Source organism: Pinus tabuliformis, chromosome 3_2 (genome assembly GCF_031772625.1).
Source record: "Pinus tabuliformis cultivar Carrire ecotype Pingquan chromosome 3_2, CPIR1, whole genome shotgun sequence".
NCBI classification, from domain to species: domain Eukaryota; kingdom Viridiplantae; phylum Streptophyta; class Pinopsida; order Pinales; family Pinaceae; genus Pinus; species Pinus tabuliformis.
The window spans coordinates 574,003,943-574,026,405 of NC_142302.1; the positions used below are offsets into that span (position 1 = coordinate 574,003,943).

Genomic DNA, 22,463 nt, shown 5'->3' on the forward strand with positions numbered 1-22,463 from the left:
ATCTTGATTAAGCCCCATCTCAATCAACTGAGAAGCTTGGTACATCTCATAAAGTTCCTCCAAAATAGCTAACAAAGACACCTCAAAGTGTTCGTCCTAATGAGGTTGGAAAGACAAGAACAATAACTTCAACCAGAGAGAATGGACGAAAGAATGGTCGTGTTGTAGATGATTCTGATTCACTTATTGATATAGTTGTTTCTTATGATCATGAACTAAATTTGTCTACATATTTTGAAAAGTCTTCCTTCAAAGAAGTTGCTTCTCATGATGAATGCAAATAAGCGATGTAGAAAGAATATGATGTTTTGATAACGAATGGCACCTAGAAGCTAGTTGATCACCCATTGGGAACCAAACTAATAGGCTACAAGTGGGTCTTCAAGAAAAAGTATAAATAAGATGGCTCTCTTGACAATCATAAAGCCAAGCTTGTGGAGAAATTTTTTGCACAGAAAGAAGCAATCGATTATGAGGATAACTTCCCCCCCACAGAAAAATGGACTACCATCAAGATACTCTTTTCCTTGACAACTCAAAACGTGTAATTTCCATCCCTAATTATTTTCCCAAGGTGTGGAGAAACCAATTTTGGAAATTTTGTTATTTTTGGCTTAATGCAATTTTATCGAACCCACATGGGTCCAAGGGAGCAAACATAAATAGAAGGAAGTGAGCAGCATTTGGAGGCTTTTGATGGTTTGATAATTCATTGTTGCTTTAGTTGTGTAGCTAAGCTACAAGTGTTGTTCAACACAAGAGCTTCCTAAGGAGTGAAGCTCATCCCTATCTTTGGTGGACTTGGAGTGCCACCCTAGGAGGGATTTGTTTTCCATTGGAGACAAAGAGAAGATCACCCAGCAAATGAGTACGTTACCTTGGCCAGCAAGGACGCAGTTTTGGGAGCAAGAGGGACGCAGTGGGAGAGACTGCGTGTTGTGTAGAGCAGGAGAGTGAGGAAATTCAGATGTGAAGGTTGTTGGAGTTATTCTCATTGAGCTTCCACTTCGAAAAGGAGAAATTACAGCAGTTCTAGTCACAAGCATTGATTTCCAATATTGGAGGAGGGTCAATCCCCAAGGGGTTGAATTTGGTAGGGCAATACCATTGAAAAAACTTTTTGGGCTTTTCTAGGTTTTCGTAGAGGAGTACATCCCCAAAATTGTAGAAATTTCTAGGTTTTTTGAGGGGGTGAATCAAAGCTCCAGTATTGGAGGAGGGCCAATCCCCAAGGGGTTGAATTTGGAAGGTCAAAATTAGGGAAACCCTTTTTTGGGTTATTCTAAATTTTTGGAGACGAGTACATCCCAAAAATTTTTAGAAATTTTTGGGTTGTTTTGAGGGGGTAAATCAGAGCTTGAAGTCATCTAGCACTCTAGATTTGAGGGGACAATGCAGTTCTTTGGGGAGAAATGGCTTCATAGTAGCTGGGCACTTATGTATTGATCACCTGAGGCTTGTATCTTGCCTTGTGCAAGACCAGGTGCACCTCATCCAACTTCCATTGGACTCCAAGATATTTGTGTAATGAGAAATGAGCTAGTGGGGTGTTTGATGAGAAATTTCCATTCATGTGTTCATTACTGAATAAGATTTTATTGTGAATTTTATTCCATGTCTTTGTTGTCAATAAAAATATTCCATTAGGAATATTATAGTGGTATGAGAGCATGTTCTTGGCCAGGTTGGGGAATAAGAGCCGGTGATGCGACCGAGATACCAAGCACTAGTTTTCCATAGAGGTTGTGGTAAAGGCAGAGGCAGGGGTCAAGGTAGAGAAGAGGGGCCAGACACATTTTCAGACACTGAAGTGTAAAATATCATAAGCAGGATGGAGAACCAAGAAGAGAATTATCAGCTCAGGCAGATGAACACAGACCAGGTCTTCGAAGAACTTCTGAGAACAAACCAACAGATGATGAGGCAAGGATAGTTGATGATGGACATGATATAACAGGTGATGGGCCTACAAATGGGTAGAAGACCGGAGGGAGAGCCTCAAGGTGACGGGGGTTCCAGAGCAGGCGGAGGTAGTGAAACATATCAGCTTCGATAGACCCCATAGCATGGGCAAGCTAGTCACCTCACAATGCCTCATTTCATGGAGGAGGCTGAGCCAGAGAGAGAGTCAGACCCGATTGCAGACTTGGTACATTATGTTTTATCGGGCATTGATGAGTATGAGGGGTTGGATGACTGGATCAAGAGGGCGATGTATTTTGGAGATTACATACACCTCAAGGATAGGCGCACTACTAGGGCTGGAGACCACTATAGGGGAGGAGCATCCAACAAATATGTGCAAAAGCTATCAGGGAAGATTACACTCCTAAATTTCGATGGGTTGGCGAAGAGTTCAGCTAGGGAATGGATCCAAAAAATTGATATATATTTTCACTTGAATCCCATAAGGGAAGATGATGCCATACATTTCTCTACCCTTCACTTTGAAGGGGATGCCTAGGAGTGTTGGTATTATGGGCTAATCATGTTGGGGCACCTTCACATCACCACTTATAAAGATTTCACCGGGAGATTGTTGGAGAGGTTTGAAAGGAAGGATCTAGAGCTACACTTCTGAGAGCTGGCCCACTTGAGATAGACCGGCAGAATAGAGGCCTACATCACAGAGTTCCAGAGACTCGCAGTGATGGTGACATATATTTCAGAGGCATGACTGATCATGTTGTTTGTAGAGGTGCTTGATGAGCCTTTCCATGGATGGGTGAGGGATTACAAACCCACATCACTACACGATGTCATTTCTAAGAATCAGGACTTGATTGATGCAGTGCCCAAGAACTGGGCCTTTGTTCCCATAAGACCGACAACTCTGCAAGGGAACAAATATGTGAGGCCACCACAGAGAGATGGAGAGCGTAGCTAGTTGGATGATGACACCCAGAGGGACCCAAGGAGGAGGAGGTTGTGCTTCACATGCCAGGAGCCTTGGGCACCAAGCCACGCGCGCACCAAGGGAAAATCCCATTTCATCAAGGTGTTCTTAGATAGTGAGCCTAAGGAGGACAAGGCCGAGGCAGTAGAGGAGCCGGGAGATGAGGGAGGACCATCATCAGGAGGGTTGCCAACGCCAACACCACCTAGAGGAGAGTCTTTTGTCCCAACTAGGGGAGTCCTCTCTTCACTTCGTGGTGTGTTGAAGTATTTGACACTCAGGATTAGGGGGACTATATAGTGACAACGTGTGTCAGTGCTGGTTGATAGTGCGGCCGCTCATAATTTCATTGATACCCAGATGGTCGAGCGTTGGGGCATCTAGACAGCTATATTTGATAAGTTCTCTGTTTTGGTACCCGGAGACCGAACCATGTAGTGTGCTAAGTATGTACCTAAGCTAATCTTGAAGATGGGGAACTAATCACTCACTAACCATTTCTTCATGGTTGATTTCCCAGACAACAATGTGGTGTTGGGTGTCCAGTGGTTGTATTCATTGGGGAAGGTCACTACTGGTTCACAGAAGTTAGAAATGGAGTTCCAGGGTCCGGATGTGACGTCGGTAATGCTGATGGGAATGCACTCTTATCCCCCTCATACAGTCTCAGTGCACCGGATGGAGGAAAATATGCGACATGGCGATGTGGAGTGGGGATTCGAGCTACAAATTTCTGAGATGGGGACAGAGATGTAGGCCATACATCCAAACATGCTAGCCTTGTTGGAGAAGCACTAGGGGGTTTTCGGGGATGTTCCACCACGTAGACTGCCAGACCATGGATTTGAGTACACCATTGAACTAGAGGAGGTGGTGAACGCAGTCATCACCAACCCTTATAGGCAGCCGAAGGCCAATAAGGATGAGATAAAGAGGGCCATTCAAGAGTTGTTGAGATTGGGACACATCTGGCCTAGCTCGAGCCTATTTGCTTCTTCTGTGGTGCTGGTGAAGAAGAAAGATGGGACGCTACGCATGTGCATAGACTACCGGGCTCTCAATAAGAAGACCTTGAAGAATAGATACCCAATTCCACACATAGATGAGTTGATGGATGAGTTTTGGGGAGCTAAATACTTCTGTAAGATAGATATGTGTTCGAGGTACCACTAGATATGCATGAGGGAGTAGGATGTTCCGAAAATTGCTTTTCGCGACCATTATGGACACTTTGAGTTCTTGGTGTTGCCATTTGGGCTAACCAATGCTCCAGCCACATTCTAGTCCTGTATGAATCACGTGTTCCATAGAAAACTGAGATGCTTTGTCCTAGTTTTCTTTGATGACATACTGATTTACAACGGAACATGGGAGGAGCATCTTCAGCATTTGGAGGAGGTGCTTTGCATACTTGAGGAGCAACAACTGTATGCGAGGTTTTCCAAATGTGATTTTTGGATAACAGAGATATTGTACCTAGGGCATGTGGTTGGGGAGGATGGAGTGAAGGTGCATCAAGAGAATATTTTTGAAATTCTATATTGGATTGCACCCAGGAACATGACAAAGCTGAGGGGTTTCCTGGGCATTTGTACGTATTATAGGAGATTTGTGAGGGGGTTCTCACAACTTTCAACACCTCTTATAGATTTGATGAAGAGGGGAGCTTTTGTGTGAACGCAAATGGTATAGGAGGCCTTCATGTGCCTAAAGAAGGTCATGAACAGTTGTCTGGTCTTATCCTTACCGAATTTCGCGTGGCCATTTATGCTGGACTATGATCCGTCCGGTGAAGGGATTGGGGACGTTTTGACAGAGGGGGCCATCCTATTGTGTTTGAGAGAAGGAAATTGCAGCTTCATGAATGGTTGTACTCTATGTACGACAAGGAGATGTTGGCAGTGATGCATGCACTTGCCAAATTCAAACAGTTTTTAGTGGGAAACTGATTCAAAGTGAAGATGGATCACAACAGTCTTTGCTTCCTCCTTGAGCAGCAATCCTTAAAGGAGAGGCGGAAAAAATGGGTCAGTAAGATCTAAGCTTACGACTTTCAGATAGAGTATGTTAAGGGAAAATAGAATGTGGTAGCAGATGCCCTATCTAGGAGACCCGCAACGTTGTCTTTCATGGATGTCACACAGGATTGGAAGGCTCAACTATTGGTTGAGTACTCTGAGGATAGGCAAGCTTGCGATATTTTGGATGCCATGCACCGAGATGACCAATTCTGGGTGATTGACGATGTGATCTACTACAAGGACCAGATCGATTTAGTGCCAGGATCTCAGTTGAAGGAGAGGATCATGCAGGCAACCCATGATTCTCCACTAGTAGGGCACCCAGGTTTCCTCAAGACATACCGTATTGTGACGGAGAGGTGGTCTTGGTTGGGACTTAAAGGGGATGTGTTGAAACATGTGAGGGAGTGCGTGGATTACGAGAGAAATAAGGTGGAGTTGGGTCACCCGACTGGTTTTCTACAACCACTCCCCATTCTGAAGAGGATGTGGGAGAGCTTATCCATGGATTTCATGACAGGACTTCTGGAAACACAAGGAAGAGACTGCATCTATGTGGTGGTCGAGCGACTCACCAAGTTCACCCACTTCTTTGCTATTTCAGCGAGATCTTCAACCTCCTAGGTGGCTGAATTATTCTTTTTGGATGTTTTCTCATTGCATGGTCTCACCAAGACCATTCTGAGTGATAGGGACAACATATTTATGGGGGGTTTTTGGTAGGAGTTGTTCTGGTTAGTGGGTACAAAACTTACACCCAACACCATCTATCATCCCCAAACTGATGGACAGATAGATATTCTGAACAAGTGGTTGGAAGGGTACCTACGTAACAACGTGACTGGACAACAAAGAGCATGGGTTAAGTGGCTACACCTCGAGGAGTTCTGATACAACACGACTTATCACATATCCATCAGTATGAATCCTTTTCGAGCACCTTAAGGGTATGATGCACTTTCATTTTCTAACATGGTGTTTGCAGATAGCAGGGCCACAAGGGCAAAGGATTGGGTTCAAGAGAGCCAGGAGATTTCCAAGCTCCCAAGAACAACTTACAGGTGACCCAGAATCAACAAAAGGTAGATGTTGATAAACATAGGGTGGAGAGACACTTTGAGGTAGGGGACATGGTCTACCTACACTTGCAACCATACAGGCAATCCTCGCTCAAGTAGAAGGGAGCAGAGAAGCTTCATCCATGGCTTTATGGGTTGTATAAGGTGGCTCGAAAGGTGGGACAGTTGGCCTACGAATTAGAGATACCTAAGGAGAGCCAAACTCACAATTTGTTCCATGTTTCATGCCTGAAAAAGACATTGGGGCAGCATATTATTGCAACAATTTGAGTTGCCTCCCTTGGATGATGAGGGGCACTTAGTTTTGACACTTGAGATCATATTGGAGACCTAGGAGGGGAAGTTGAGAAAGAGGGTGATCAAGGAGTACCTGGTCAAATGGAAGGATCTTCCAGGAGAGAATGTCACATGGGAGAGTGAAAAAATATTGGAGCATCAAGTTTTGTAGTTGCTTGGGGACAAGCAACATCTAGGAGAGGGGGACTGTAATGTCCCTTCCTAATTATTTTCCCAAGGTGAGGAGAAGCCAATTATGGCAACTTTCTTATTTTTGGCTTAATGCAATTTTTATGGGACCACATGGGGCCCAAGCAAGAAATCAGAAATAGAAGGAAGTGAGCAACATTTGGGCCCTTTTGATGATTTGATAATTCATTGTTGCTTTGGTTGTTTAGCTAAGCTACAAGTGTTGTTCAGCACAAGAGCTTCCCAAGGAGTGAATCTCATCCCTCTCTTCGGTGGACTTTGAGTGCCACCCTAGGAGGGATTTATTTTCCATTGGAGACAGAGAGAAGATCACCCAGCAGAGGAGTATGATTCCTTGGCCAATAAGGATGCAGTTTTGGGAGCGAGAGGGACAGAGTGGGAGAGACTGTGTGTTGGGTGGAGCAGTAGAGCAAGAGAATTCAGATGTAAAGGTTTCTGGAGGTATTCTCATCAAGCTTCCACTTTGGAAAGGAGAAATTATAGTAGTTCCAGTTACAAGCATTGATTTCCAGTATTGGAGGAGGGTCAATCCCCAAGGGGTCAAATTTGGCAAGTTAAGACTAGGAAAAACCCTTTCTGGGTTTTTTTGGGTTTCTGAAGAGGAGTACACCCCCAAAATTTTAGAAATTTCTGGTTTGTTTTGATGGGGTGAATCAAAGCTCCTATATTGAAGGAGTGTCAATCCCCAAGGGATCGAATTTGGAAGGTCAGAACTAGGGAAAACCATTTCTTGTTTTTCTCGGCTTTTCGAGTGGAGTACATCCCCAAAATTAAAGAAATTTTTGGGTTGTATTGAAGGGGGTAAATCAGAGCTCGAAGTTAGCTAGCGGTGTAGATTTGAGGGGAGAGCACAATTCTCTGGGGAGCAGAGAATTCCCAGCAGTTGGGCACTTATGTATTGATCACCTGAGGCTTGTAGCTTGCCTTCTGAAAGCCCATGTGCACCTCATCCAACTTCCATTGTACTCCAACATATTTGTTTAATGAAAAATGAGCCAGTGGGGTGTTTGATGAGAAATTTTTGTTCATGTGTTCATTACTGAATAAAATTTTATTGCTTGTCTCTGATGTCACTGCAAATCTTCCCTTAGGAATATTACAAAACGGTTGGAATGTCCATCAAATGGATGTAAAAACTTCTTTCTTGAATGGAGATCTAAAATATAATGTTTTTATGTCCCAGCTACAAGAATTTGTTGTGAAGGGTAAGGAACACAAAGTATGCAATCTTGTAAAATCCTTGTATGGCCTCAACCAAGCATTGTGAGCTTGGTACGAGAAGTTGACTGGGAATCTTCTTAAACTCAATTTCAAACATTATGATCCTGATGATGCAACTTTGTTTGTCAAGAAAGTTGAAAAAATATTTGTGTATCTTGTGGTGTATGTAGATGATATTTTGATGATAGGGAAAAATAAGAACTACATTGCATCCACAAAGAAAGCACTGAAGAAAGGTTTTGAAATCAAATATTTGGGTTAAGCTCACTACTATCTTGGTATTGAAGTAACCCAGCATCCAAAGTTTATATCCCTCTCTCAGAAGAAGAACATTGGAGATGTGTTGAACATATTTGGCATGGATGAGTGCAATCCTTTAACTTCTCCAATGGAACAGAATATAAAGCTCACATCCATTGAAGGAAAAAAATTTGAGGATGTAACAAAGTATAGATAGCTCATAGGAAGTTTCACTTTCAGCTCTACAAACCATTACTAAATATAAAAAAAATGTCTTTGTTATTCTCAACTACAATCATACCAATTAGATCACACACGTTATTCAATTCTTTATTGGAAGATTTACCATCATCAACAAGGTCTATTGTTGGATTCACCAATTCATAACTCACTTTGTAGTCACCATCAACATGTGTCTTGTCACAGTGGGATTCATCATCATCTTCACCATCCATGTTATAGTGGGGTTCTTGACCATCTATATGCTCTTGTTGTACTTCACATGTAGAGGCTTCAACTTCTCACTCTGCAATATTTTCTAGGTCTGTTTCATTCATATGCATGTTTGCGTGATTGGTTTCACTTTTATAGTCTTTATGACCATCATCCATATTTGAGTGGAATTCTCTAAGATCTTTTTTCCTCCTAGAGTATTGCTCATTTACTCTCAGACCTGCAATTGACCGTCTATTGGTTCTTCACTAGACTATAACATGATTTGTTGTTTTATGTCACTTTCCTTTATACCAAATTCCACTTCCAGGGTCTTCCATGCTTCCTAGGAAGATGTAGATTTTTCTATCTTGCACATGGACTTCTCATCCAATGCATGTTTTATAAAATCCAATACTAAGGCATCATATACTTCATCATATGGGTTATTAAACCAATACTCTATCAACTCTTTACATCAAAGAAAATTTTTCATTTTGACAGTTCCCAAAAAATAATTTTTTTGCTAGTAAATTTTGGAAGTGTTACCAGATCTATCCTAATCTATTCATCCTCGAATTTTTTTACTTCATATGTTTTTATTTTAGATGCCATGATTGCGGCGAGAACCTCTATGAGCTCTTCAAAATACTTTGGCTCTTCCTTTTGATTTATTTTCTCAGTTTTACTTAGTCTTTCTTTGTGACCCGTGACTGTCATATTTATTTTTTCCTTTGTTTTCTTTCCTTACTATGTTAGCCTTATAGAAATGAACATCACATACACTTGATTATCTTTAAAACTAAACATTTTAACCTTCCCTTTAACGATGTCCCCCAACAACTACTTGCAACTTGCTAAGCTCTTCTACGCAGATTCTTATGGAGGCTCATGGCTACAAATTATGGTGGAGACTCCTTCTTTGGTCAGTGATGATGGCTCTTTCCTCTTGATATGGTGGTGGCATTATAGGCTACTCACCCTAATATTTTATTAGTTTGGTTTACAAACTCTCAAAGACCTCTAGTTTACACTTATGGACCAAGGCAAACTTTGATTTGTGAGCTACTCATAATAGCTAAGGCTCTTAGTGGAAGTAGCTCATGACCTTCTTAACTCCTTTGGTTCTTTGAAACCTTGCTAAACCTTGCTCTAATACCACTTGTTATTTATAGGTGGAGATAAAGATGCAAATACAAGACAAATAATTATACAAGCTTCTGCTTGAAAAAATAAGTTCGATTCATTAATTATTGTGTTATATACATCCACTGAGTTGCTTCTATTCTCTCTCCTTACTTCACATTACAATGACCCAACCATGAGTATATAAGCACTAAACTTTCTAAATATGGAATCATGCAAACTCCAACTTTATTTTCCTCATGCAAACTATGACTTACGCTTTAACTAAATGTTTCTAACTTCAGTTTAACATAAAGCAACATTGTTCTTTTCCTTAGCTTTTGTTGAGAAGGCATTAAATTTTTAACTCCTCACTTGACTTCTAATATTAGACTTAAGTTGCTTTCCTCCACTTAACTTAATGCTTCATACACTGCATGCATACTAGAGTACTTACTATTTCTACCAAGTGAAACAATTTTGATCTATGACAAAGTTGTGACCGATAGCAGTAAATCAAATAGGAAATTTGGGGATAGGTTTGTATGAATTGTGTGCTCTTATATTTTTTAAATTGTTATACGAGGCTAGAGTTCACTTGGTTGTAACACATTTGACTATTTGACATTTGGTAGACTAGTTGGGTTGTTGATTATTTAAGATTACTTTCCTTCATATGATTTGCATATTGGTTATGTTAAGGCATAATTGTATCGAATGATTATCTACATACTTTAATAAGTGTTAAACTTATAATTTTTTAATAATAATGAAATATAAAAAGTGAGGTGTAGAATGGAATAACGTAGTTTCAGATTGAGAAAATCGATTAGATGAAACGAGTCATGATGCACCACAAACCTATAGTAATGGGCTATCTGGGTGCGCTAAGTAAGCCTCCGATGCGGGTTACTGTAGGGGGCATGACAATCAATTTTTAGGTTAAATGAAAGTTTATGCTAGAGGTACTCTTTTAACCTCCTTAATAATTTATTTATATATATCTCTAAGTGAGGAAGATAAATTACATAGTCATTATTCCCTAGGTTGAAATCATATCAATTACTAATATTACTTGGTTTCTTAATAATGCATTCATGGTTTTCTAATTATGGGATGAAAATCTTTACCAAAATCTTAATACCTAACAATAAATTAATATGAAAAGATACTAAACTACATTTTGTATATTTTTTTTTTACAATATTAGTAGAATGTTTTTTCACAATAAGAAAAAATTTAAACAGTAAAAAATATCTTATTGTTATTTATCTCTTTGATATATTTTTCAACAGTGAAAAGAAAATTGATATGCCAGTATAAGACATGCAAGACTCAAAATTTTGACTTTTCATCTAGAAAGAAAAAATGAAGGCTTAAAATACATATATTGATGAATTTTATTTTTTTTGGATATATATATATATATATATATATATATATATATATATATATATATTTATTTATTTTTTATTTTTTTACAATATTAGTAGAATGTTTTTTCACAATAAGAAAAAATTTAAACAGTAAAAAATATCTTATTCTTATTTATCTCTTTGATATATTTTTCAATAGTGAAAAGAAAATTGATATGCCAGTATAAGACATGCAAGACTCAAAATTTTGACTTTTCATTTAGAAAGAAAAAATGAAGGTTTAAAATACATATATTGATGAATTTTTTTTTTTTTTGGATATATATATATATATATATATATATATATATATATATATATATATATATATATATATATATATTGAATTTTTTTATTTATTTTTATCGCTATATCTATCTAATTTTTTGCAAATTTATATCAAAATTTTAGTTGAAGTAATTTAAAAATTTTCACCTATTTAAAAATATAAATAATTTTAGCTCATGGAGTGTAACTCAATTGAAAATCACCTTGTTATCAAGTGTTACGTAACATCATGAGATTCAAATTTCTAATTCAACCAACAAAAAATAATAATTTTTATCTATTTATTTATTATATTTTTAGAATATGGCATGTATATTGTAATTATTTTGAAATCAAATTATTTTTAATGTGTTTCTTTTATGTAATTTTTAATATAATTCTCGAATAAATATACATTAAATTAAATACTTCAAAATTAGTTAAAATTATTCTAACTTTTCAAAATGTTATATTTTAATTTTATAATTAGTTAAAAAATTAATATAATTAGCACATTTGCTGAAGGATTCTTATTTCAACTTAAGGTGGATGATGATATGTTGATTTTTTTTATTTTTTTAAATGAGGTCCTAGATTGATTCTCAAGGGAATATGCTCAGCATAGGCTTAGTCTTAATATTTACCAAGGGTTGTAGTGTATTAAAGAGTTTGTTAGATTTCATTGACTTTTAATAAATTTAAAAAAATCTATTCGTGCCAAGTGGCTCCTCGCCCACTAATTTCCTAGGGATTTGAGATTATTCCAATCCAAATAAGTTCCTCCATGATAAGTTCCTCATTATTATTTATAACATTAATTTATATAAGCAAATTTTATTTAGCAAAATGGTATGTTATTTTTAATAAATTAAAAAAATTAGATTTGTGCCACGTGGTTCCCCACTCACCAATTTCCTTGGGATTTGAGATTATTCCAATCCTAATAAGTTTCTAACATTCATTTATAATTCCTTTTTTTTCTTAGGTTAAAATTGACCCATAACCTTTTTTTACATGGTTAATTAGGTAAATGTGTGCATTAGTTTTATACATGGTTAATTAGATAAATGTGTGAATTAGTAAGATATTATTCGTGTTGCAATAGTTTTTTTGGTTATATTTATGAAGTCTTCTGCTATATCAACCACTTTAATATTTGTAATGTGGTTGTAATACTCTAATTTTATATTTAATTAAAAAGGATTAATAAAAAAAGAAAAATATAATTATACCCTATCCACTCATGGAATCTTTGTGGAAACTTCATGAATGCAACCACAGAGAAGTTGTCGACAAGCCATCTCTAATGGGAGGAATTGATGTCTCGGAAATCTTTCCAAGAAAAGTTGTGTTGAGATTTTTCTGTTAATTAACTTTGGAAAAAACTCATGAATGTGACAACAATAGGATTTGTTGCTAAGTTAGCTCCAGTTGTTCCTGAGGAGGAGTTATTGCTTCCTATATTTGTTGTGAGAGAATTTATGATTCAGTTTTCTACTCCCAGCTATAAAATGTAAGCTCGTAGAGGATGTTTTAGCTAAGAGGGTGTGAGGAATTATATTGTTGTAATCTCCTGTTGAATAATAAGATTGTCGATGCCTCTATTTGGTGGATGTAGCTCAGATTGGTTGGGTGAACCACGTTAAAATATTTGTGTTATTTAATGTTTGTTTGTGCTGTGTATGCTTATTTAATTTCAGTTGTGCATTGTTTGCTCCAACAATTGGTATCAGAGCAATGTTGTGGAGCTGGTACATGTGACAGAGACGCCAAGTCTGCTGCGCCAAGCCTGCTGGAGGTTTGAACTGTTGCATGTGCCCAAGTCTACTGCATGTGACAGGTGGTGACTATGGATCAGCGCACATACACAGTGCCATGGCTTGTCCAACCGTGGTCCATTTGTCTGTGCGTAGACTGCCTGTGCGTTGAACAGGCGTTGAACTGCTGCACTTGACAGAGATCAGGCAGCGTTGAACAGGCGTGGAACTGTTGTGTGTGACAGTGATCAGGCAGCGTTGAACACATCGTTGAACTGCGTGGCCAGGTTAAGCAGCGAGTGCGGTGAACTACGTGGCGGTGTACTGCGTGGCGGTGGACTGCGTGGCGGTGAACTGCGTGGTGGTGAACTACTGAAATGTTTTGGAACGTTTCATTTTAAATGTTGTTGTTTTAATTTGTGATGCCACAAGTCCTCACAAAAATCCCACAGTTATCGCTTGAAAGGAATCAATATTGCTTAAATTACAACTATCCGAGCAGATCGTTGTAGGCATGATAAGGTTTTGCATTCCTTGTGGCTGAGTTATTCACAATTGCAATATTTCAAAACAAAAATGGTTTCAAATGGGCATTGTTGTACATTAAATCAACAGGTCGATTTGCAGTTGTTATAAAAGTGTTATGAAATGTTTTTTGTTTTCCACAACAAAAGAAACGACTTGTAAGATTTGTATATGATATTATATTTATATCATATTTTGGTTTTTTGAAATTGTAATATGCCATGACATGATACCATAGAGGAATTTTATTATAAGGAAAAGGCATTATAGTACAAGGCAAAGGCATTTTTTTTTGAAATAAAAACTTCATTTATTAAAAGTTACAATTGGAGATTTTGTGTGACACAACATGGCAAAAACTCAAAGTGCTCGATTTGAGATCGAGAAGTTCAATGGAAAAAAAAACTTCGAGATCTCAAAAGTGAAGATGTATGATCTACTCGTGCAACAAGGCATGGCGAAGGCATTGTTGGGAAAAGCCAAACAGCCTTACACCATGACAGATGATGAATGGAATGACTTGGATCAAAGAGCATTAAGTGACATTCAACTGTGTTTGGCGGATGATGTTTTGTTTAACATCGTGTCAGAGAAAACTACTGCTGGTTTGTGGACAAAGCTTGAAAAGTTGTACATGACAAAATCCTTAACCAATAGGATTCTTCTGAAGCGACAATTATACAGTTTGCGCATGAAGGAAGGTACATCTATTACTGATCATTTGAATACCTTTAATACTCTCCTGGTGCAGTTAGAAAGTATAGAAGTAAAATTTGAATCAGAAGATAAAGCTATAAATTTATTATGCTCATTACCCGAGTCATGGGATCATTTTGTTACTTCTATAAGTCTTAGTTCATCAGAAACCCTTGAATTTGATGATGATGTTGGAGCTTTGTTGTCCGAAGAAACAAGTAAGAGGTCAAATTCAGAAACCTCTACATCAGAAGCAATGATGGTCAGAGGTCATTCTAAAGAAAGATGCTTCAGTAAGCACAACAACTCGCGTTCAAAATCGAAAGGGAAGAAGAGTAAGGTAAAATGTTAGTTTTGTGGCAAAACGGGACATTTGAAGAAGAACTATTGGAAGAGACAGCAAACATCGAAAGAAGACTCTTCGACAGAGAAGAAAGAAGCAAACACGACAGATATAGGTTCGACATCCATTTCAGGTATGAGTGATGAAGTGTTATCAGTTAGTTTGTCTATTCATGATCAATGTTGGCTGTTAGGTTCTGGTGCATCAAATCACATGTGCATTCATAGAGAATGGTTTAAAACTTATAAATCAATCAATGATGGAGTAGTTTACATGGGAAATGATGTCATATGTAACATTGTGGGAATTGGAAGCATCCAGCTTAAAATGTTTGATGAGACAAATAAAATTCTAACTGATGTAAGACATGTACCTGAACTAAGAAGAAACCTCATTTCACTAGGAGTACTAGACACTAATGGATATAAAACTTTTATTCAAGGTGGAGTAATGAAAGTTTATAAAGGAATTTTACTAGTAATGAAAGCAAAGAAAGTTGGAAATCTTTTTCAGTTAGAAGGAAGAACAGAGTCAGATCATGTTTCTACAATATCTAAAAACGACAGTAATTCTATTCGTTTATGGCATCAAAGGTTGGGCCATATCAGCAAAAGAGGTTTAAAGATTTTATCTGATCGTAAGTCACTTCCTAATTTAAAGTCTGTTAAGTTAGATTTCTGCAAACATTGTCTATTTGGGAAACAAAGCAAGCAGAAGTTTAAAACTAGAAAACGTACTAGTAAGGATATCCTTGATTATATTCATTCTGATGTTTGGGCTCCATCTCCTACAACCTCATATGGAGGATCGTCATATTTTGTATCTTTTATTGATGATTTCTCTAGAAAAGTATGGGTCTACATGTTAAAGAAGAAGTCTGATGTATTCACAGTTTTCAAACAGTTTAGAGCATTAGTTGAAAACATCACTGTAAAAACCATTAAATGTTTAAGATTTGACAATGGTGGTGAGTTTACTTCAAATGAATTTGATAATTATTGCAAGGACTCTAGGATCGAAAGACATAAAACCACTATATATACTCTTCAGCAAAATGGAGTTGCTAAACGCATGAACATGACTCTTTTAGAGAGAGAAAGAAGTATGCTTAGTAACGCCAATTCGCAGAAGGAATTGTGGATAGAAGCGGTTTCTACAGCTTGTTATTTGATAAATCGATGACCATCAACTGCAATAGGATGCAAAATTCCTCAAGAGGTATGGAAAGGTCATCCTTGTGATTATTCTAAACTTAAAGTTTTTGGTTGTGATGCATATGCTCTAGTTCTGAAACATCAGCGTTCTAAATTAGATCCTAAATCAAAAAGATATATCTTTGTTGGATATGGTGATGGGACTAAGGGATACAGATTGTGGGATCCTACTACTCACAAGATCGTCATTAACAGAGGTGTTAGATTTAATGAATCTTCACTTGAAAATCCAGATGTAGATGATAAATTGAAACAGGATAATGTATCTAAGCTTCAACACATTCAGTTTGAAACCAGTTCAAATACTGATGATAGTCAAGATGAACAAGTTTCAGATGCAGATCATGAACAAGTTTCAGATGCAGATCATGAACATGTTTCAGATGCAGATCTGAAGAAGTTCCTACAGATAATAATCAACAAATTGTGGAAGTACCAAAAACATCTTTAAGGAGGTCCACAAGAACCAAACATCCTCCTAAAAGGTATGATGATTATGTTACTTCAATTGCTTTAACCATTAATGATGATGAACCTTTATGCTATCAGGAAGCTATAGAAGGTTCTAAAAGTGAAAAGTTGAAAGAAGCTATGAAGGACGAGATGATGGCATTAGTCAAGAATGGCACATGGGATTCGGTAGAACTTCCTAAAGACAGAAAAACTATGGGATGTAAATGGGTTTACAAAATGAAAAGGGGTGTTGATGATACAGAGGACAGGTACAAAGCAAGGCTGGTCGCAAAAGGTTTTTCTTAGAAAGCAGGCATTGATTTTCATGAGATATTTTCACCAATTGTAAAAATTGCTTCAATTCGAATTGTATTAGCATTAGTTGCTTTACTTGATTTAGAATTACAACAACTAGATGTTAAAACTGCATTTTTACATGGAGATTTAGATGAGGAGATTTACATGGAACAACTGGAAGGGTTTGTTCAAAATCGCAACAAGAAATTTGTCTACAGGCTCAAGAAATCATTGTATGGTCTGAACCAGTCGCCTTGACAATGGTACAAGAAATTTTATTCTTTCATGATGAGTCAAAATTATATAAGAAGTGAATATGATCATTCTGTTTACTTCAAGAAATTAAATAATGGCATGTTCAATATCTTAGTGTTGTATGTTGACGATATGCTTTTAGCAAGCAAAAGCATAATAGAGATCAACAGGTTAAAGGCTTAGATGCTAGGACATTTGATATGAAAGATCTAGGAGTAGCAAGACAGATTTTGGGCATGGATATTTTCAGAGATAGGAGCAATGGTAAGCTGTGGCTATCACAACAGAAGTATATTGAGAAAATACTCTTGAGGTTTGGTATGAACAATGTGAAGCCTGTTTCAGTCCCTTTAGCTTCCCATTTTAAGCTTTCTTCTAGTTTATGTCCTAATACAAATGAAAAAGAAGAATATATGTCTCGAATTCCATATGAAAATGTATTAGGGTGGTTGATGTATGCGATGGTTTGTACTTGACCAGATATTTCACATGCAGTTGGGGTTGTCAGCAGGTATATGGCAAATCCAGGAAAAGAACACTGGTCAGCAGTGAAATAGGTGCTTCAGTATTTGAGAGGCACAAGTGATTATTGTATCACTTATAACAGGAGTAGTGAATTTGTTTGTGGATATGTTGATTCCGATTTTGCAAGTGATTTGGATAAGAGAAGGTCAACTTCAAGGTATGTCTTTACTCTTGCAGGTGGAGCTATTAGCTGGATGTCAAAGCTACAGAACATTGTTGCTTTATCCACTACTGAAGCATAATACATAGCTGCTTCACATGCTTGCAAAGAAGCAATTTGGTTGAAAGGTTTGTTTGGTGAGTTTGGTAGGTTACACGACAACATCAAGTTATTTTGTGATAGTGAAAGTGCAATTCATTTGGCTAAGAATTTGGCCTATCATAGTAAGTCAAAGCATATACCTATCAAGTACCATTTTGTAAGACAGGTTATCACTGAAAGGGGAATCTCTCTTGAAAAAGTGCATACAAAGGAAAATTGTGCAAACATGTTCATGAAACTAGTTTTGTTAGAGAAGCTATGTTGGTGTTTGGCTTCTCTTGGCTTGCAGAAAAGATAAAATAATAAAGGAGTCACATGGTATCAGGCTAATTGTTGTCAAGGTGGAGATTGTTGAGATTTTTCTGTTAATTAACTTTGGAAAAAATCTCATGAATGTGACAACAATAGGATTTGTTGCTAAATTAGCTCCAGTTATTCCTGAGGAGGAGTTATTGCTTCCTATATTTGTTGTGAGAGAATTTATGATTCAGTTTTCTACTCCCAGCTATAAAATGTAAGCCCGTAGAGGATGTTTTAGCTGAGAGGGCGTGAGGAATTATATTGTTGTAATCTCCTATTGAATAATAAGATTGTCGATGCCTCTGTTTGGTGGATGTAGCCCAGATTGGTTGGGTGAACCACATTAAAATCTTTGTGTTATTTAATGTTGGTTTGTGCTGTGTATGATTATTTAATTTCAGCTGTGCGTTGTTTGCTGCAACAAGTTGTTTCTTCCTTCAAAGTGTCTCTAATGGGAGGAATTGATGTCTCAGAAATCTTGCCAAGAAAAGTTGTTGCTTTCTTCAGAGTTGTCTATCGCCACACAACAAAGATCCCAACAAATCGTTGCCTTTATATAAGATAATGTGAATGGTAAGTGGCGGGAGACAATGCTACCCTACAAGCTAGTGGACTTAGGGCACACTGAGACAATTTTTGCAGGTGTTGTTTTAAACTGATATGGTTTTGTCTTAATTGTTAATTATCTTATATGGATTTCGTCTTAATTGTCTTATGGATTTCGTCTCAATTGTCGTTGTTTTAAGTGACTATTGTCTTAAATATAAAGTTTTGTCTTAAAATATTATTTTCTCAAAATGTTTGTGTTTTAAATATAAAATTTTATCTTAAAATATTTTTGTTTCAAAACTTTTTTATTTTAAATATTAAATTTTGTCTTAAAATATTTTTATCTCAAAATATTTTTGTTTTATATTTTATATTTTTGTTTTATATTTTATATTTAAAACAATTTAATTGATATTAAATTTTAATATGAAATAACTAAAATAAATAAAAAATTAAATTGATATTAAATTTTAATATGAAATAACTAAAATAAAAAAATCATTAATATGAAATAACTAAAATAAAAAAGGGACTTTTTTTTAAGACAAAAGATTCTTAAAAAAACCCTTACCGATTTTCAAAAGTGTTCCATCGGAATTGCACACAGGTCTTTTAGATTATTAGCTAGGCCTTGCTTGCTCTATATAACATATAAAGGAATTATGCGGCTACGAACCCCTCTATTTTTATGTATGAAAGTATGTAATATCTTGGGTACAACTTGGACGGACCTTGCAGGTTAACTGTTTACTCTTTTTTTTAGACTTACAATTTATATATATATTATTCTAAAGCTTTTGCAGATTTAGGAGGTCCTTAAGGACGGTTCTGACTGCTAATTCCAGGGTTAAAATCTTATTTAGTTTCCTGCTTGATGGGTACGCTTGGGGTTTCCATCCGTAAGTTTATTGGTACATATGGAACCTTTCACTTGCTATTTGTTGAATATAATATTGTAAATGTTCAGTTAGCATGTTACTCTGTAGCTACGCAAAGTTTTAATGTAGTAAATAATGCATTTTTACACAAGTCCAGTTTCCTTACTCACCTGCAATGTTAGTTTCTGAAAAAACTTCATCACTGGTTTATTTCTTCCAAGTTTCTTGCTAGAAACATATTCTTATTTACAGTTTTTTTTTTTTTATAAACCTTGCTGTGGTTATATTTATATTTATATATTTAAGGAATTTGGTTTTTCATTAAAGGTTTGATGGCATGTTCTTCTTAGATTTTCAGTAATATTATTACTGTAATCTAGTAATATATACACTTGTATACATGGTTTTGTGTCAGATGTAGTGTAAATACAAAAAAAAATCAAAATAAAAGTTTACACGCAATTATATCTTTAGGATACAAATGGCCAAATCATTCAGAGCTCAAAGTAATGCATTTTGAGATACGGAATTAAAACTAATCAGAAGCAAACCCTAAGACCGACAAAACCCCTATCACCTTCCCTTCTCATACGTGTTTGGTATCTAATAATACGAGCATTAATACGGTGTTTAGGTGTCAGAGCATTTCTCACCAATATGTAGACAGAAAATTATCATAATGGCTCATGTTCCTACCCACAAGTGACTAGGTTTTGTTGCCAATTTTACGAATCCAGAGAAAAAAAAATATGCTTTTATAAACATTTAATCTCATATTTTATACTTTAAATATTACGAATATATAAATATATTAGAATTATTCAAAAAAATATATAAGTTTAGGTTGATAAGTTTTTCTATTTTAAGATAGGGTTTTCATAATTTTAATTTAATTGTTCATAATTATTAGATAGATAGATATTAGAGATTTAATTTTTATATAATATTTTAGAATATGTTTAGTAGTTGTGGTAAGTTTAGTTTGAAATTTAATTCTAAATAGTTATGATTTTTTATCAAATTGATTAATTAAAAAAAGATATGAAAAAATGTCACATGAAATAAATTATGATTTTTAGGTATGTGTTATTCATAAATTATGGTACTAGGTTCTACTAGTGTAACAAAGCTTATTTATAAGTTATTTTTTTTATGTGAAGCTTGAAATGAATTTCATTGATTAAAAATTTTGTCACATGTTTTTTTGAATATATATATATGTATATTAATTTTTATTTTTAGTTTTATTATTATTATAAATATTTAAAATAAAATTATAATTTAGATTTTTTTTGGAATTTAAAATGTAATATAAACTAAAAATAAAAAATAATATTTACGATAAATTGATGCATATCAACTTTTATTTGCCGTTTAAAAAGCTAATGATATTATTGTAAAACTCTTTCCATAACCAACGTACCTTTTCACATAACAGGTGCAATTCAAAAACGTTTTAAGTCATTCCATGTAACATTTTATATTCTCTTGCTCAATGTCATAAATATGTAATTAACTGTTTCCGTGAATAAGCACTGGCAATATAAATAAAAACTAACAATATACTTTGTTTTGTGTGGTTTGCATATAGGGAATTCCCGCATGGATCGATTGATGCTGGATTTCCAATCATCCGTTCATATAACTAGTTTGCCGACGGATTCATGCATACGCTGGTGTTTTGATAGAGATTGCTATTAATTAGCATGTGTTTATGCTCTAATGCCGTATCCATACTCTTCCCCACAAATAGACCACTTTGTAGCTACTTTAGATGCAGGAGTGTACAATGTATTTATTAGATATATAGACTCTCATGGGCAGCTTTGAGTTGCTGATGTACATATATCATAGTCACTTTAAACTCTCTCGAAGTTAGTTGGTAGTTAGGTAAGCCAAATAGGTGTTGCTTTAAATTGTATGCCATCCTTTCGGGCTGTGGGTCTCCATCATCCTGACAGAAGTAGATAAATTGAACAAATTTATAGAATGCTTTCGTGGCTGCTTTGATATCATATCTTATTTCCCAACATCTTTTTCACGAGCTTTGATATCATATCTTTAATTGCATGCTGATTAATATCTTTTTTTTCATAAAGATCTGCAATTTAGTCAAATGCTAGACAATTTAAGTATGTTTTCACGCCTCTAATTGACCCATTATCAACTATTTAAGCTCCCTAGACCGATGCATTTCCTGAATCGACTAAGAGCACAGCAGAGGTGTTATAGAAAAAAAGAAAGAGAATGGCTCTTCAGGTTGCCAGTGATCTGAAAGATGGGGCAGAAGTCTACCATGGAAGCGAAATGTGCAAGCAGAAATGTATGGAATTACTGGAACAAGTAGGACTTCCGAAGCGCCTGATACTCCTAGATGAGGTTGAAGAATGTGGGTACGTAAGGGAAACGGGGTATGTGTGGCTGAAGCGAAATAAGAAGATTGAGCACCACTTTAAGACAATTGGGAAGTTGGTACAATATGGTCCAGAGATCAGCGCCTATGTTGAGCAACGCAAGATGAAGAAAGTGAGTGGAGTCAAAAGCAAGGAGCTGCATGTCTGGATCACTATCTCTGAGATTGCCATTGAGGACCAATCCAATGATAAGATCTACTTCAAGAGCGCTATTGCTGGGATTAGGAAATCCTTCCCTGTCGATGCCTTCGAAATTGAGAATGATGAGAAGTAAAATATGTGTTTTTTCATTTCTTTTTCAATAAATAAACAATGCTTTCATATACTTTGGCTGCATAGGGCGTGGATTACTTGTATTAATTCCAGACCTCTAAGTCGAGTACCAGCAAGTATGTAACTATTTTAACGTGTAATAATTTGGCTACTACATATATATTTATTCATGTTTTGCTAATGATTAATCCATGGCAATGCGATTATACTTCTCTTTGCCGATATTAGTATTATTGGTCTTCTTCAATAAGCTTCGTTTAAATCTCTAATCTATATCGGTGTATTTATTCATTTCATATGTATACTTGTCATTGTTAGTCATGTAAATAGCAAATTGATTCATATCAATACATGTTTTCCTTGGTAATGTAGACAGTCATGATTTTCCTATATTTACATCTTTATCGATTTCTCTAGTGTCGATAATAGAGATCTGAAGCAAACATATCTGATAGCTATATTGATGTTGTTGCCGTGAATTTGTTGCTACGTTAATTGAAATGGGGGTGTGTTTACAATTTCTCTAATAAGCATAAAACA

The 22,463-nt window shown here is 36.1% G+C and overlaps 1 protein-coding gene across 1 annotated transcript; it reads left to right on the forward strand.

Moving 5' to 3' along the window:
- The first annotated feature begins 21,454 nt into the window (after window positions 1-21,454).
- Window positions 21,455-22,048, forward strand: LOC149181835 (uncharacterized). The gene has a single exon (XM_089418415.1). The coding sequence runs from the start codon at window positions 21,484-21,486 to the stop codon at window positions 21,922-21,924; it is 441 nt and encodes a 146-aa protein (XP_089274541.1). The 5' UTR covers window positions 21,455-21,483; the 3' UTR covers window positions 21,925-22,048.
- The last annotated feature ends 415 nt before the right edge of the window (window positions 22,049-22,463 follow it).

Bases quoted from the DNA above. Each gene is read 5' to 3' on its own strand.
- LOC149181835 (XM_089418415.1), top strand. From the start codon at position 21,484: ATGGCTCTTCAGGTTGCCAGTGATCTGAAAGATGGGGCAGAAGTCTAC.